The sequence below is a fragment of the Dipodomys merriami genome, unplaced genomic scaffold (assembly GCF_024711535.1).
Source record: "Dipodomys merriami isolate MVZ:Mamm:240054 unplaced genomic scaffold, mDipMer1.0.p SCAF_519, whole genome shotgun sequence".
Lineage (NCBI taxonomy): Eukaryota > Metazoa > Chordata > Mammalia > Rodentia > Heteromyidae > Dipodomys > Dipodomys merriami.
Window position 1 is genome coordinate 502,899 of NW_027206090.1, and position 16,999 is coordinate 519,897.

The 16,999-nt window shown below is 52.9% G+C and overlaps 1 protein-coding gene across 2 annotated transcripts; it reads left to right on the forward strand.

Annotated features, from left to right (window-relative positions):
* The first annotated feature begins 1,649 nt into the window (after positions 1-1,649).
* On the forward strand, positions 1,650-15,087 carry LOC138810989 (zinc finger protein 878-like). Of its 2 annotated transcripts, XM_069998441.1 has the most exons (6): positions 2,647-2,803; positions 3,084-3,144; positions 5,380-5,427; positions 8,399-8,525; positions 8,665-8,725; positions 10,381-15,087. In XM_069998441.1, coding segments are annotated over exons 1-6 (2,067 nt in total). In that variant the 5' UTR covers positions 2,647-2,801; the 3' UTR covers positions 12,149-15,087. The 2 variants fall into 2 exon arrangements, with proteins under 2 accessions (XP_069854543.1, XP_069854542.1); XM_069998442.1 differs by lacking the exons at positions 2,647-2,803; positions 3,084-3,144 and adding an exon at positions 1,650-1,843.
* The last annotated feature ends 1,912 nt before the right edge of the window (positions 15,088-16,999 follow it).

Genomic DNA, 16,999 nt, shown 5'->3' on the forward strand with positions numbered 1-16,999 from the left:
TCAGTGCATTTAATAACTCTATTCTTTTTTTTTTTCTTTTTTCTTTTTTTTGGGTTCTGGTCGTGGGGCCTGAACTCTGGGCCTGGGCGCTGTCCCTCAGCTCTTCAGCTCAAGGTTAGCGCTCTACTACTTGAGCCACAGTGCCATTTCCGGATTTTTTCTTTTTGCTTATGTGGTGCTGAGGAATCGAACCCAGGGCCTTAGGCATGCAAGGCAAGCATTCTACCACTGAGCCACCTTCCCAGCCCAATAACTATTCTTGCTGGGCACTGGTGGCCCTTTTCTGTAACCCTAGGTGAATCATCTCAGATGCCATATTTTGAAAGGTAAAATGTTCGAGTCTTTATTATACAGTTAGCAGGCTGCAGGCCACCCATTGTAAAAAGTGCTTGCAGCCCCAAACACACTTAACCCAGTTAGGAAACAGACTACAAAGGAAAGAGAACAAAAACAAAACTAATAAGCCAATTCAGCTCCAGTGGAGAGCTGGATTGGGACGCCATGATGACTGGAGACAGGACACAGGGCCGGATCACGGAGACACATGTGGCATGGGATAATGGCAGTTAGGCTGGTCTGGGCCTAAAACAGGGTTGGCACAGGGGACAGAGCCACAGGAAATTTCCAGTCCCAGGCACTGGACTGACAGATTCAGTAACCTATCAGCCAAGTGCCCGCCCCTGACTCCAGGGATCCGGGCACACCCATCATCTGGGAGGCTGGTGATGGGCAAGGGGTTTTCTTCCACCTGCATGAAGACAAAATGCTAGATCCTAACGTCCACCCTGTGGCCTATATGGCGCCGGCCAGACCTGACCTCCTTACTTCCCTAAGGAGACTGACTGAGATCTGAGGACTGCAGTTCAAAGCCAGCCTGGGCAGGAAAAATCTGACTTTATTACTTTTTTTTTTGGCCAGTCCTGGGGCTTGAACTCAGGGCTTGGGCACTGTTCCTAAGCTTCTTTTGCTCAAGACTAGCACTCTACTACTCAGCCACCTTCCCAGTCCTCTTTAAAACAGCACCCAGGCCCTGAGTTCAAGCCCCAGGACTGGCCAAAAACAACCTCACTCTTCCCTCCCTCCCCCCCCCCAAACCACAACTATTCTTCTGTTTGAAGGTTTTCAGATTTTCTTGACCGAAAATGAAGGCATTGAAGAGAAAAAAGTATGAGAAAGCCTTGGCCCCGAAACCAACTGCTTCCTCTCAAATTCCTGCATCAGATCATCGCTGCCCTTCCAGTGCCCGGGGTGAGGTGTGTGTGTGTGGGGGGGGTGCCAAGCCCCCCCTTCTTCCCTGAGGCCTGGGTTGGGCCCTATGGGGGTGGGGTGGGGACACTGAGTCTGAATTCCCTGGCAGAATCTGTGATCGCATCTACAGAAGGAAGAAGCAAGAAGAAGCCAGTGGTGAGGGAGAAGTCTGTCTCCCTTTGACTCTGGAAAGCCAGGAGGAAACACGGTTACGCCCGGCGGATCCGATTCTGCACTCTCAGAAGTCGTCAGGCGCGCGGGTGTGAGGGGGGTGGTGGCCATGGTGGTAAAGGGCGTCACTTCCCTCTTCTCCGTCCGGAAGTGCGGGGGCGGGGCGCCTCGCCTGTCACTCATGCCGCAGAAGCCAATCACAGGAAGCAACGATCCCGTAACCCCGTCCAATCAGCGAAGCCTGTAAGAGGAAGGGGCGGTCCCACGTGGGTGGATCTTCCTTTCCGCCGCCGCCATTTTCTCGTCCCGACAACGGTTGTCGCGCGGCCTCCCGGGTCGGCTCGATTTCCGCGGTGGTTTGAGGTGAAAGGCTCGCGGGGGGCCCCGTTAGGAGGGCGCTGGGACACCCCGGACTGACGACATGGTGAGTGCGGGGTCCGGCGGCGCCCAGAGTGCGGGAAGCTTTGCCGTTGGGGCCGGCCGGAAGCGGCTGCGCTGGGCGCCGGCCGGGGCTTCCGCGGCCCGGGCGCGCGCGGCCCGCGCGGCTGGCGGCCTCCGGGGCCCCGGAGCCGCGGCGCGGCCTGCGGGCGGGAGGTCGGGGGCCCGGGCCGCGGCGCGGCGGGTCCGGGCGGCGCGGGGAGGCCCGGCCCGGCCGGGCGCCTGGGGCCCGCCCGCGGCCTGGGGGGCCCCCCAGCGTGGGGACCCTCGCGACCTGGGTGACCCCCCCAGCGTGGGGACACCCCCCGCGACCTGGGTGACCCCCCCAGCGTGGGGACACCCGAGACCTGGGTGACCCCCCCAGCGTGGGGACACCCCCCGCGACCTGGGTGACCCCCCCAGCGTGGGGACACCCCCCGCGACCTGGGTGACCCCCCCAGCGTGGGGACACCCGAGACCTTGGGGGACCCTCTCAGCGTGGGGACCCCCGCGACCTTGGGGGACCCTCCCAGCGTGGGGACGCCCCCCAGCCGTCCCCCAGACGCCACCCCAGCTTCTGAGGGCGGCGCGATCCCACCCAGGCTGGCGCCGGAGACGCAGAAGGGACGTGCGCGGGGGCCGGGGCTCGAACTCGCGGCCTGGGCGCCGTCTCCGCGCCTTCCCGCTCCAGGCTGGTGCTCGGCCCCTTGCGCCAGGGCTCCCCTTGCTGCTTTTCGGCGGTTCACCGACGACTCAAGAAGAAAAGGAAAAGGTCCCCGGGCTTCGCCGCCGCGCACCCCGCCCCGCCCGTCGGGGCCCTCCCTGCCGGGCTCGGACCTTGGTCTCCTGAGCAGTTGGGGATTACAGGCGTGAGCCGCCGGCGCCTCGCAGGCTTAAGGGTTGGCTGGGAAAACCCACCATTCCGGGGGCCCGGCGGCTCCGGAGCAGACCCCGCAGTGCAGAAAATGTCAGTCGTCCCCCCATCCCCCCCCCCCCGGCCTCCTGGGGGCAGGGGAGGGGCTCGCGGGCCTGGAAGTGGGCTGATCCCCGGGAAAGGACGGGCCGGTGACTAAGCAGATTTTTGGAAAGGATCTGCGCCGGTCGCCTGCCCTCGGATGTAATTATATGTATGAGATGCAGCGCTTATGCGCGAAAGCATCAGAGGGGTTTGTGGCGCCGGGGCCCGGCTTCCGCCTCGCCGGGGCCTCGGCTTGGTTAGAACTGACCCGCAGTTTTTCTACCCCTAGGAAGAGACGTCCTAACAGAAAACTGATCACTAATTACCCCCAAGGAGGAGTGACCGTGGAGGTACTAGGGAGGAGATAGAACCCATGGGTTGGGGAGGCTTGGAGATGGGTTTGATTTCAGCATTCATTCCTTATAGTTAACCTGACTCAACTTCTGAGAAACAGGATCCCGATACCTGGCGGGGGAGGTGCAGATAGGGCTGGAGTTTATTTTGATTGTAACTTAACTCTGGAGCTTGAACTCAGTGCCTGGGAACAGAACCTTAGTTTTTTGCTCAAGCTAATGCTCTTAACAGTTGAACCACAACTCCACTTCCGGCTTTTCTAGGTAGTTAAGTGGAGATAAGAGTCTCTCAGACTTTCCTGCCCAGGCTGGCATTGGTCTCTTATCTTCAGATCTCAGCCACCTGGGTAGCTAGGATTACAGGCCTGAGCTAGCCCCACCCGGTTTTTGTACCGATTTTGGTGGTGAGATGGGGCTGAAGATGTGAAGTTCTTACCTATCTGGGGACCAGTCTCTGGTCCTGCTCTATCTCTAGGAGGGGCGAGGGGGGCTGTTACCAGCTGTCTGAACTGTTGTCCCACAGGATGGATGTCATTTAGGAAGACTTCAGGCCCTTCGGCACAGGCTGAAAGCCCTGTAGGAGTGTGACCTGGCACCTGATGAAGTCAGTAAGGAGTCGCAGCAGGTGTGGTCCAAAGCAAGGGAACTGGACCGGAGGCTTAAAGTGACCACAGCCATTTCAGGAACTTGTTTTTAAAGGAACCCCAGCACCCATACATAGCATCCACCTTGTCTACTAGACTAGAGGCTTGAATTATATGTAATTCATGACCTTTCCTATGATGTTAATATGAAAGTAACATTTTTCCTTCGAGTATACACCTGTGCTTCCAGCACTAGCTGTGAATAGATCTAAGGCCCTTCTAGTTGGTAAAAGCACACTTACCAAGAAATCTCCTTGTTGGGTCAGTGTATGGAGCGGATCAAGATAGGTGTGTGAGTACCTGGGCCTACCGCACTGACCTGTATACAGCGGCCTGCCCCACAGTGGCCCTGGCCGGTCCCAAGGTCACTGTAACTGAAAACCTGCACCGGAGCTACTATCTTTTGGCATTGTTTTCTATCATCATCATTATTATTGTTATTATTATAGATCTGGACATCTAGGTGTTTCCATGAGCATAATCCACACCAAGGAGGTTAGGCTAAAGAGCACCTTCCCTCCCAGTTGATTGGAAAGGTAAGATAGGCCTTATTACCCCTGGAGAATAATCCCTGCGTGGGATCCAAGGCTGATGGCTGACCCCCGCTGCAGCGGTCCCTGGGTCTCTTCCTGGCAGCGTGTGCCAAATGATCTGAATGGAAGCAAGCAGCTTTTCTGAGGCCATGGTGCTCATTGCCTCAGTTGGGAAGATCTTAAGGGTAAAAACTTGAGATACCCTCAGGAGTCCTCTTTTCAGAGGGTGCAAGAAAGAAATGCCGCCACCCAGCTGGCTAGTGAACCCTATCCTGACCAGTTCTATTTTCTTTGGTACAAATTGGGCCTTTCCTAGGTCCTGAAGAGAGACGTGACGTTTACTGAACACGCCGCAAGGCCTTAACTGTTCCTCGTGGGTAGAATTCAGTGTTCCTGAAAGGTGATGTCAGATGGGGTGATGCTCAGGCTCCCCATTGGCTCCCCTGATTGTGGGTAGTGTTTTAAAAACAAATGAGGAACTTAGTGTCTTTTGCAAGGCCAATCACAAAAGAGCACGGAGTTGTCATTGGACAGTGAGAGAAAGGAGAACTTCTGCTGAGACTCCTACCGACGCATGAAGTGATGCATTTGCTATGGCTCCATGGGCTGAGAGAGCCTCGTGTAGACCTGGGGTGCCCATTTTGACACAGGTGTCGGTGCCACTGCTGGCTGGGTCCTCACAGTCACGTCCGAAGCCACTGCAGTGCTTTGCACCTGTAGGGGTGGGTGAGGGGCTGGGGGCTTGGAGGAGGGGGGAGAGATCCCCACAGTGCCACGTGTTGCCCTTCCCAGGCAAAGTAAGCAACTCCTTGAACCACATCACGCCACAACCAGGAATGCCTTGGGCACCAGGGTCTGTCTCAGTCCTCTGGGAAACAAGTCTGGGTCCTCAATGGCTCACAGGAACAGGTGCCCTTTGGCTTCCACTGGACAGAAGGAATTTACTCAGTGTGCACTTTATCCACTATCGGTTCCTTGTGACTGGCTGGCTGGAGGAGTGGTCAGGGCCCACAGTCTGCTCTAACCTGGCCTTCTCCCCCCTTCTTTTGCTGCAGGATGAATCTTTGCCTCCGCTCTCCGACAATCTGTTGGATTTGTCACAGGTGAGTTGCCTCCCTTGCTTCCTCACCAGCCCCTGGATGGACAAGTCATTAAAGAGAAATGGCCTGCTCCTTACCAGTCGGTGAGAGTTGAGTTGAACCTCGGGTCTTTGCATATGGTTGGTTCTGGGACTTGCGGCCTCCTGGTGGAATGCAGGTGGTAGTCAGTGCCAGACTACCAGAGTCCTGGCTGCGCCCTGTATGATGGGAAGCGGTGCTGGGCCGTTGTCATTTGGAATGTTTTCAGGTAATCAAAACCTGGGGATAATTTTTTAATGGGGGGGAGGGGCGGCTGTTATCACTTAGGACCTTTTTGTTCTGGAAGAGAGGACCTCAGTCTTCCCATAAATGTCAGCAGGGCTAACAGGAGCTAGTGGCCTGTGGGTGCAGTCAGCCTGCCAGCCCTCACCAAGATGCTTCTCTCCTTGTTTGTTTCCACTAGAGGGGGCACTTTTGGTCCTGAGTTGTGACAGGATCCCAGGGAGCATGCCCATGGCTTGTTTCAGAGGGAAGCTACTCCTGGGCCAAGACACTCCATTGACCACAGCCTGAGAGGCGCCTGGCCTTATGAAGGGACTCTCACAAGGGTTTTTTGTTTGGTTTTTGGTGCTGATTCTAGGCCTTGAAGTCACTGCCCCTGAGCTTTTTCATTCAAGGCTAGTGTTCTACCTCTTGGGCCACAGCTCCAATTGCAGCTTTCTGTTGGTTATTGGAGAGAAGAGTCTCATGGACTTTGCTGCCCCAGATGCCTTTGAACCCTGAATCTCAGATCTCAGCCTCCCAAAGGCTAGGGTTACAGGTGTAATTTCACCAGCTCTTGGCTCAATGACCCCATTTTGCAGAAGACTGCCTGCTGGTTCAGAAACCCTGCTTACAGAAGCATGGGCGTGGAGTTTCAGGAATTGTAGACTTGGCAGCCCTTGTTCCTTGTCCTAGGGTCAGAGTTCTAGCTGTGGCTGTTGTACTTTGTGGGCAGCCGTCCCCCTTGGCAGGGGCCCACATTTCCTTCTGGCTCACTGTGGAATGCCCTGCTTTCTTTCCTTCCCCATTTTGTAGATGATAAGTAGGACCATTCACAGTCTGTGTTCATGAAGGGCTGCAGTTAGGTCTGACTTGCAGAGGGTCATACCCAATTTTATTATATCATCATCATTATTTTTGTCCAAGACTGGGACTTGAATTTGGTGTCTGGCACTCTTGCTCATTGGTGGTGCTCTACCACCTGAGCTGTGCATCCAACCCTAATGGTTGATTTCTCCTCCCCCCATTTTCTGTGGGCTGTGGGGCTTGAACTCTAGGCTTGGGCGCTATCCCTCAGCTCTTCAGCTTAAGATGAACGCTCTACCGCTTGAACCACAGCACCACTTATGATTTTCTAGTGGTTTATTGGTGATGAGAGTCTCACGGACTTTCTTGCTTTAAAGCTGGCTTTAAACCGTGATTCTCAGATCCCAGCCTTCTGAGTAGTTAGCCACCAGCACCGGGCTTTTGTATTTTTTTTTATTATTGTTTGTCATGGGGCTTAAACTCTGGGTCTAGGCGCTGTTCCTGATCTCTTCACAGCTCAAGGTGAGCGCTCTATCACTTGAACCACAGAGCCACTTCTGGCTATCCGGTGCTTAATTGGAGATGAGAGTCTCACAGTCTTTTTCTGCCTGGGCAGGCTTTGAACCGCAGTCCTCAGATCTTAGTTTCCTGTATAGCTAGGATGACATATGTTAGCCACCAGCACCCAGCTAATTCCTTTTGTTTTGACCCAGAAGAATGGCAGGTCATTCTAGTAGGGCATTGGAGGCTTCCTGTAGTAGAGGTGGCCAGAGTCCCCCTTGAGAGAAGGGAGATCTTCCCAGGAGGGGTCTTCCAGGACGGCTGTCTCTTCCTCTTTATTCTGTTCCTGACCTGGGTTGTGTCACAGAGCTTCCTTAAAGACTGCTGCACCTCTACTTCCCTTTAAAAAAAAAATTGGGTCAGTTGTGGCCTTCAACTCAGGACCTGGGCTCTGTCCCTGAGCTGCTTTGTGCTCAATGCTAGTGTTCTACCTCTTGAGCCATAGTACCACTTCTGGGTGGTTTTTTTGTTTTGTTTTGTTTTGTTTTTTGGTTGGCCGTAGGGCTATCTTGCTGGGCTACCTTTGACCCGTGATCCTCAGATCTCAGCCTCCTAAGTAGGATTACAGGCATAAGCCACATGGCTTAATGAGGAGTTTTATATCTCAGACATCTTGGGGTCTGTACTTGCTTAGCTGGTGCCCTGTTGCTTTAGCCATACCATCAGCCTGGCTATTGTCTGGTTATTTTGGAGATGGACTTTCTGGCCTGGCTATGATGAAAGAAAAAATGTCTAAAACCCAGGTTTCAGTCAGGTGCCGGTGGATCATACCAATAATCCTAGCTACTCAGGAAGCTGAGCTCTGAGGATCATGGTTCAAAGCCAGCTCGGGCAGGAAAGTCCATGACACTCTTATCGCCAATAAACCTCTAGAAAACCGGAAGTGGTGCTGTGGCTCCAATCATAGAGCTGAAGAGTACAGGGAGAACGACCAGCCAGAAAAAATCCCCAAAACAAAAACCCAGGTTTCTCAGACATCAGCCTCCAGTAGCTAGCATTGTACAGGGCTGTGCACTCCCTTGTGAGTCTACGTACTCTTGAGGTTTGGTCTGCAGGAACCTTAGTCCGAGGAAATAGCATGTTCACATACACCAGGACCATCCAGTCACACTTCTTAATTTGTCTAGTGAAGTCTGTCTCACAGAACTTTCCAGATGCCAGGCAGTATCCAACTTTGTGCTTGAGCATTTCCAGGAATGCTATCTCAGAACACGTGATGGGAACTTTCTTTGCAGCACTGAGCATTGTGTATCTGCAGTGTGGACAGCAGGTGCTTTAGCCACATGGTAACATCTAGAAGGTATGTCTGTATCTGCAGTTCTGTGATCGCACCCTTCCTCCTTGAAATGCCCTTGTGACCTTTCAGGAGTCTGTGACCTTCGATGATGTGTTTGTCAACTTCACCCTGGAGGAGTGGGCTCTGCTGGACCCTGCCCAACAGAAGCTGTACAGGAGCGTGATGGGCGAGACCTTCCGCAACCTGGCCTCCGTGGGTAAGGACCTCCCCCCTTGCCGGATGAGGGCCTGGCCCCCGCCTTATCCCTGCTGCTGTACACGGAGTTGGGAACCTGTCTAGAGCCTAGTCGTTTCTTTATGTAATAGTGATCGTGTTTTTCTGGGACTGCATTTTAGGAAAAACACAAGAAGACCAGAACATGGAAGACGAGTACAAAAATCCTGCCATGGAGTTAAGGTAATTTGTACTCATGAGAATCAGAGAATCAAAGTCCTAGTAGAATTTAAGAACAAGACCATGACATGATAATAGGCTCAAGTTCAAATGGACTGGACTCAGTTCTCCTAAGAGCACTGGTGGTTCACTACGTGGCTCCTGGCTGCCAAGGCTGAGATCTGAGGGTTCCAGTTTGAAGCTAACCTGCCCGTGAAAGACCTGAGACTTGGGGCTGGGCAGGTGGCTCAGTGGTAGAGCGCTTGCCTTGCATACCTGAGGCCCTGGTTTTGATTCCTCAGCACCACATAAGCAAAAAGGAAAAAGCCGGAAGTGGCGCTGTGGCTCAAGTGGTAGAGCGCTAACCTTGAGCTGAAGAGCTGAGGGACAGTGCCCAGGCCCAGAGTTCAGGCCCCACTACCGGACCCCCCAAAAAAAGAAAGACCCTGAGACTTTTCTTCCTTTTTTTTTTTTTTTTGTCAGTTGTGGCGTTTGAACTTTAGGCCTAGAGTGCTGTCCCTCAGCTCTTCAGCTCAAGGTTAGCACTCTACCACTTGAGCCACAGCGCCACTTCCCGTTTTCTGAGTGTTTATTGGAGATGAGAGTTTCATGGACTTTCCTGCCCAGGCTAGCTTTGAACCGTGATCCTCACGTCTCAGCCTCTTGAGGATTACAGATCTGAGCCACAGGTACCCGGCTACCCTGAGATTTTTCTTTTTTTTTTTTTTTTTTAGGTCCGGTCATGGGGCCTGAACTCGGCCTGGGCGCTGTCCCTCAGCTCTTCAGCTCAAGGCTAGCGCTCTACCACTTGAGCCACAGCGCCACTTCTGATTTTTTTCTTTTTGCTTATGTGGTGCTGAGGAATAGAACCCAGGGCCTCAGGCATGCAAGGCAAGCGCTCTGTTAACTGAGTCACTTTCCCAGCCCCTACCCTGAGACTTTTCATCTCCACTAAACGTAGCTGTGTTTCAAGTGGTAGAGTGCTAGCTTTGAGCAAAAAACGCTCAGGGACAGTACCCAAGCCCTGAGTTCAAGCCCCAGGACTGGCAAAAAAAATAGTAAAAATAGAAGAATGGACCAGGCACTAGTGGCTCACACCTGTAATCCTAGCTACTCAGGAGGCTGAGATCTGAGGATCGTAGTTTAAAGCCAGTCCAGGCAGGAAAGTCCATGAGACTCTTATCTCCAATAAAGCACTAGAAAACCGGAAGTGGCGCTGTGGCTCAAGTGGTAGAGCGCTCGCCTTGAGCTGAAGAGCTGAGGGACAGCGCCCAGGCCAAGCTTCACAACCTACCCCCCCCCCCCAAAAAAAAAAAAAAAAGGTAAAAACATATCCATGTCTGAAAACAGCAACCCTAGCATGGTAGTCATTTCTGATGTTTTAATATAGACTGTTCCATGTACGCAGAACATTCAAGAATGTTACGAGCCATTACTCCAGGGCGTGGGCATGCATGGCGAGTGGGAGGGGGATTTTGTTGGCCTCACTTGCGCCCATGAGCGTGGAGAATGCTCGTCCTGCTTTGCGTGTGGAGTGGCAGGCAGGGCTGGGGCATTACCCTAAAGCCCAACCTGTTCCCATCACATCTTCATGATTGAAAAAGTTCTGAGGGAATAAAATTTGTTCCCCGCGGGTGAGTGATCTAACTGCCAAACGCCAACACCGTGCTTCTTTCCAGAAATGAAGTGGTCGAGGGACTCTCAGAGCATAAAGAAGTGATTCCCTTTGAAGACATTTTCATCAGCGCCTCTGCCTCGGACGCAGGCGACACGCAGATGCCCCCTGCAGTGGATGCGGACGTGGACGCAGGCACGGGTGAGGCCTGTGAGTACACGGAAGTCCTTGTGGACCCTTCGTCGATGAGTGTGCCCTTTGCCAGTGCTGCCGGGCAGAATCCGTATGCGCCTCAGGGCTATGGCGAAGCCGCACATGCGTACAAGGAGTACGAGGCAGCCTTCGGCCCGGCCAGTTCAGTCGAGGTGCCCGAGAGGGCTCCTGCGGGGGAGAAGCCCTACATGTGCAAGGAGTGCGGCAAGGGCTTCAGCTCGGCCAGCTACTTCAAGATGCACGAGCGCATCCACACGGGCGAGAACCTGTGCATCTGCAAGCTGTGCGGGAAGGACTTCCTGTCTCTGCGGGATGTGCAGCGCCACGAGCAGACGCACACGGGCGCCAAGCCCTTTGTGTGCAGGTACTGCGGGAAGGCGTTCAGCTCCTCCAGCTACATCAAGATCCACGAGCGGACGCACTTCGGGGAGAAGCCGTACGTGTGCCAGCAGTGCGGGAAGGGCTTCTTCTACCTGAACCACCTGCAGAAGCACGTGCACGCGCACAGCGGGGAGAAGAGCTATGTGTGTGAGCAGTGCGGCAAGGGCTTCAGCTCCCCCATCTACCTCCAGAGACACGAGCGCATCCACATGGGCGTGCGGCCCTATGTGTGCAAGCACTGCGGCAAGACCTTCAGTCAGTCCACCTCGTGCATCGCGCACGAGCGCATCCACACGGGGGAGAAGCCTTTCGAGTGCAAGCAGTGTGGGAAGGCCTTCTACTCCCTGCGGGTGGTCAAGTCCCACGAGCGCACGCACAGCGGGGTGAAGCCCTGTGCGTGCAAGCAGTGTGGGAAGGCCTTCTACTCGTGGAGCGACGTGCGTAAGCACGAGCGCACGCACAGCGGGGAGAAGCCGTACGAGTGCAAGCAGTGCGGCAAGGCCTTCGCCTCCACCCGGGACGTGCAGCGGCACGAGCAGACGCACAGCGGCGACAAGCCCTTCATCTGCAAGTACTGCGGCAAGTGCTTCAGCTCGGCCAGCTACATCAAGGTGCACGAGCGCACGCACACGGAGGAGAAGCCCTTCGTGTGCAAGCAGTGCGGCATCGGCTTCTTCTACGTGAGCCACCTGCGCCGCCACATGCTCACGCACAACGCCGAGAAGAGCTTCGTGTGCAAGCTGTGCGGGAAGGCCTTCAGCTCCAAGAGCTACGTGAAGGTCCACGAGCGGATCCACACCGGGGAGAAGCCCTTCGTGTGCAAGCAGTGCGGGAAGGGCTTCTTCTCCCTGAGCGACGCGCAGCGGCACGAGCGCACGCACACCGGGGAGCGGCCCTTCATCTGCAACCAGTGCGGGAAGGCCTTCTCGGCCTGGAGCGACTTCCGCAAGCACGAGCAGACGCACACGGGCGAGAAGCCCTTCGTGTGCAAGCAGTGCGGGAAGGCCTTCAGCTCGGCCAGCTACATCAAGGTGCACATCCGCATCCACACCGGCGAGAAGCCCTTCTCCTGCAACCAGTGCGGGAAGGCCTTCTTCTCCCTCGGGGACCTGCGCCGCCACGAGCGCACGCACAGCGAGCACAAGCCGTGCGTGTGCTCCCAGTGCGGGAAGGACTTCTTCCACAAGAGCCACCTGCGCCGCCACGAGCGCACGCACACCCAGCAGGCCGGCCCCTGAGCCCTCCGGGACCTCCTCCTGCTCACAGGAAAGCGGCCTGCATGTGGCCTGCCGGGGAGGGCGCTGTGCACGAGCATGTGATGAGGCAGGAGAGCCAGCTCAACCATGCACAGTCACCGTGGGAAAGTTCTGTAAGAAATGTGGGAAAGCCTCCTTCCCGCAGCGTTGCTCAGACGAGAGCACGTGTTCTAGAAAGCCTGGGTTATAGGTGGGGTTAGAGTCTGAGCTCCAGTAGCTGGTCATGGTTCTAGAAACTTCTATGGGTGTGTAGGTATGGGTGTGCCAGGTTGGCCCTGGCCCTTGGTCCCTGTTTAATTCTTTTTGTCCCGTACGAGTCTCTCCCCGCTGTTGTGTGTCACGTCTCGGCTCACTGCGGGTCCCGAGTCCGTGGAGACACGGACCAGGGACTGAAAACTCAGACTCAGATGTGCCCAGGCGGGCGCGTGTGGAGCAGGTGAGCCCATGTGGGCCGTGCAGTGAGGCACTGTCTGGATTAGTTTTTTTTTAACGTGAAAAAATAAATTAGTTCCTTGATCTTGGTTGTGTCAGGTATTTTGTTACAGCCACTGAGTCAGGGGGCCTGTGTGTCACCTGGGGTGACACTGGGTGGGGCGCGTTCCCCCCGCCACCGCCTTGTCCCTGTCACCCCCAGTGCGCTGGTGTGAAGAACATGCACAAACACTTCAAATATGAGCAAGGTCTCACGGCAGGATCATTTGGCAGATGCCAATGGCCGTCATCCTAGCTACTCAGGCTGACTCAGGAGGCTGGGCCTCTAGACCAGCCCGGGCAGGAGATTCCCAGCAAAAAGCTGGCCCTGAGTTCAAAACGACGTGCCAGTGACGTAATAACGAGGGTCATTCAACACGAGGCTGTTTAAGAGCTTATGTAGTACTGGCACTCTACCTCTTGAGCTAATCTTTTCAATTTTGGCTTTTCACTGTGTAAGTGGAGGCTGAGCATCTCGGGTTGGTTCTCCTGGGGTTGACTTGAAGGACTTTCCTCAGATCTCAGCCTCCTGAACAGCTAGGATTTCAGGCCAGGTCACAGGGGCTGTCTCATGCAAAGGAGCGAGGCTTCTGAGAAGTGACAGAACCAGGAGGAAATACTGCAAGTGTCAGTGTGTTTCTCCATGCTCCATTCTCCATGCGGCATTTTGTAGTTTTAGTTTCCTGAGCTGCCAGATTAACTCCACAGTGGAATTTTAAATTTTGTCCTTGAAATTAAATGTTGACCTAACTTTTCTTCATGCAACAGCGAGTTTATGAAGTAATGTCTCTTAATAAGATTTTTCTCTTGAACTCTGTTGGATCCTTAAAGAATGGAAGTGTATTTATTTGTAATAAACCAGAAAGAAGGTTTAAATGTACATTTAAAAATAATTGATAGTGGTAACCAAGAAAGGGATTTTTGTTAATGGCAATTCTCCTCTGGCTGGTTGGATGTGTGTTTATGTATTTATGTATATATTATGTCTTTTTAGGCAGCAAATGACATTTTAATCAGATTTTCTATTTTTCACTTTTTAATAGGCATTGTCTCCAAAGAGTCTCATAAATGTTAAAAAAAAAAAAAAAAAAAAAAAAAAAGGTGCCTAAGCGTCTTGAATACCTGCACAGGAACAAATGTTAGTAGGTTTCTAGATTTTTTTTTTTAATTTGGCCCTTGATAAAATGTTTTGGCTAAATGGAAAATAGAACAATGCAAACAGTTGTATATAGGTTTTTGAAATGGAGATCTACTGAAAACTTTTCTCTATAATTGTTCAAGGATCGTGCAAAATCGGATGACGACAGACCATAGCGTGAAGAGAGAAAACTTACTGGTGTTAAGGAATAGTTCAAAAGCAGAAGATGCACAGATAGGCATTGTAACTACTTCCTGTATATTAACCCTTTGACCTTTACATTTCTTGGCCAAATTCATATAATTCATCTTGGAGACAGTTTAGCAAAGCATTATTTTAGCAAAAATGGAGAATGTATTAAGTATTAACTATTTTGTGTGTGTGCGCGTGCGTGCGTGCTGGCTCTGGTGCCTGACCCGCGGGCAGGGCTGCTGTCTTTGAGTTTTTGCTCAAGGCTGGCGCGTTACCACTTGAGCCACAGCCCTACTGCCATCTCTCCTTTTGTGCTTAATTGGAGATTGAGTCTCATAGACTTTTCCTGCCTGGGCTGGCTTTAAACAGTGTGATCCTCAGATGTCAGCCTCATGAGTAGCTAGGATTACAGGGGTAAGTCCCTGGTGCCCTATTAGTTAATTTCTGTTAAGACCAAAGTATTGAAATCAAGAGAATGAATAAATACCTTAATTGCCTGTTTATATGTAGGAGCAAGCTCACCTAAATAGAAGTCAGATTTTTTTTTTTAGTTTGAAATTTTTATGTTTTGCTGTTTTGATCTTTTTACAATTTAACTGAGAATACAACTAGCATCTTCTGCACTGATGTCCCATCCAAGGATAAATTATGTAACGTTTAAAGGAAGGATTGCCTCAAACTTTGAACGCTGTGTGCTGCTGAGCCCGGGCGGAGTTCCACCTCACCATCTGTCCGCCTCAGCCTCGCAGTGCCGGGACTCTAGGTGTGCACTACTGCCGAGTCCACAGTTGATCAGATGTCTCCAGTGCGTGTGTTCTCACTGACCTCGGAAGGAAAAGTCGCTGCTGGGTGTGGGTTCGGGGTGATCCCGCGCGCGGAACTGTCTCCGTCTCTGCTGTTTGGTTCTGGTGAGTTCGTGGTGTACTACCTCCTGTCTTGCGTGTAAAGATGGTTTTGGCTACGTCAGGGTTTTGTTTGTTCCATATACATAGATTTTTGTTTTTGTTTTCTCTGTAAAGAATGACATTTTGATAGAGATTGCATTGAAGCTGTAAAATGCTTTGTGGGTATGGATATTGTAAACAAAAGTTTCATTGTTTAAATACAAAATGCCTTTCCATTTTCGTGTCTTCAGTTTTTCATTAGTGCTTTATGATTTCTGTTGTACAGATCTTTCGCCTCTTTGGTTACATTTGTACTAGGTGGGGTTTGTGTGTGTGTTTGTGTGTGTGTGTGTACATGCACACTATTCCTGGGACTTGAACTCAGGGCCTGGGCTCTGCCTTTGAGCTTTTTGATCAAGCTGGTGCTGTATCATTTGAGTTAGAGCTGCACTTCCAACTTTTTGGTGGTTAATTGAGATAAGCCTCAAGGGTTTTCTTGCCTGTGGTGAACCATGATCCTCAGATCTCAGCCTCCTAGGTAGCTGGGATTACAGGTGTGGGCCATTGGTGCCTGGCTGGCCAGGCTGATTTCTATCTGTCGGGACCCCGGAGGCCCCCATTTGTGCCCCTTGGATATGAAGCTCTGAGCCCAGGCTGTGTGCTGCATGTGGGGTCATGAGCGGCGTGAGGGACAGCGCCGCAGGGGCTGGGGCTGAGGAACCCCGGCTCCCGCTGGGCCCCGCCAGGTTCATTCACACCTGCTGCTAGGAGCCAGTTGCATCCGAGTCCCAGGGTTCAGGCTGGCAGCTTCCACAGGAGCCCACGTGGAGGGGCTGCAGCTGTGCCTCCCACAGCCAAGCCCTTGCTCCGTGGAGCGGGCTGCGCTGTCTGCAGTGCTTCCTGTGTTCCCGCGGGCGCGCACGCAGCTCACTGCCCTGCAGCTGTCTACACTCGTGCCCCGTGGGCCCAGATGTCACAGTCGGGCCTGGCCGCCGCTCCCCAGATGAGCCAGCAGTACTGTGCTGGTGTCACGGCCAAATCCCCAGTGGGTTAAGGAGAGGAGACCCACCGCTCTCACTTAGCTGATGGTGTCTCAGGACAGGCTGGCTTGTGGTTCCAGCCGTGGAGTTCTGGTGAGGCAGGAAGACTCCCCGCATGCGCGTTCTCCAAGCTTCCCCACACCTTATCTCTTCCTCCAAATAGACTGCTCTTTGCTCTGGCTCGTCTGAGGTGTGGAAGTTGTACACTGCCTCCCCAACTCACCTGCTTCACTGCTGTCCTTGCTCAAATCCAGGCTGACACGGGCGCCCAGCTTTCTACTCGAAGTACAATTCCAAATGTGCTTCTAACAGGTCATAGGTGGTGTTTATGTATGTTTAATGGTAACTGACTAAAGGGCCATCCAAAACTCCAAATGGATTTTTAAGGTAGGTGCTGGTGGCTCATGCCTTTAATCCTAGCTACTTGAGAGGCTGAGATCTAAGGTTTCTTAAGAGTTTTCAGCCATTTGTGTGTGTGTGTCTGTGTGTCTCAGTCGTGGGGCTTGAACTCAGGGCCTGGGCGTTCTCTCAGCTCTTCAGCTCCAGGCGAGCTCTACCACTTGAGTCACAGCGCCACTTGCGGATATTGCTGCCGAGGCTGGCTTTGAACCACGATCCTCAGATCTCAGCCTCCTGAATAGCTAGGATTACAGGCGTGAGCCACCGGGGCCCAGCAGTTTGCATATTATCAAGTATTTTCATATAGTGTCAAAAAGATAATTACAGATACCCCATCAGGAGCAGGGAATGTGGCTCAGTGCTAGAGTGCTTGCCTAGCATGCATGAAGCTGGTGTGACTCCTCAGCACCACATACACAGCAAAAGGCAGAAGTCGTGCTGACTCAAGTGGTAGACTACTAGCCTTGAGCAAAAAAGGAAGCTCAGGAAGAACCAGGCCCTGAGTTCAAGTCCCATCACTGGAATATTCTGTAGCGGTCTACATCCACTTGAGTTAAAATGCATATGCTCTCTTGATTTTACTCCTTTTCATTTGGAGTAGGGGATATTGAAGTTAGGTGTTACTATTTGCCTGTACGAGGACTTGAACTCAGGGCCTGGGTTCTGTCCCTGCTCTCTTGCTCAAGGCCAATGCTTTACCACTTGAGCC

What these genes read in the sequence shown, in the direction of transcription:
- LOC138810989 (XM_069998441.1), top strand. An exon ending in AAGGAGGAGTGACCGTGGAG is followed by an intron (nt 3,145 to 5,379) that starts GTACTAGGGAGG and finishes CTTTTGCTGCAG; the next exon opens with GATGAATCTTTGCCTCCGCT. An exon ending in ATCTGTTGGATTTGTCACAG is followed by an intron (nt 5,428 to 8,398) that starts GTGAGTTGCCTC and finishes GTGACCTTTCAG; the next exon opens with GAGTCTGTGACCTTCGATGA.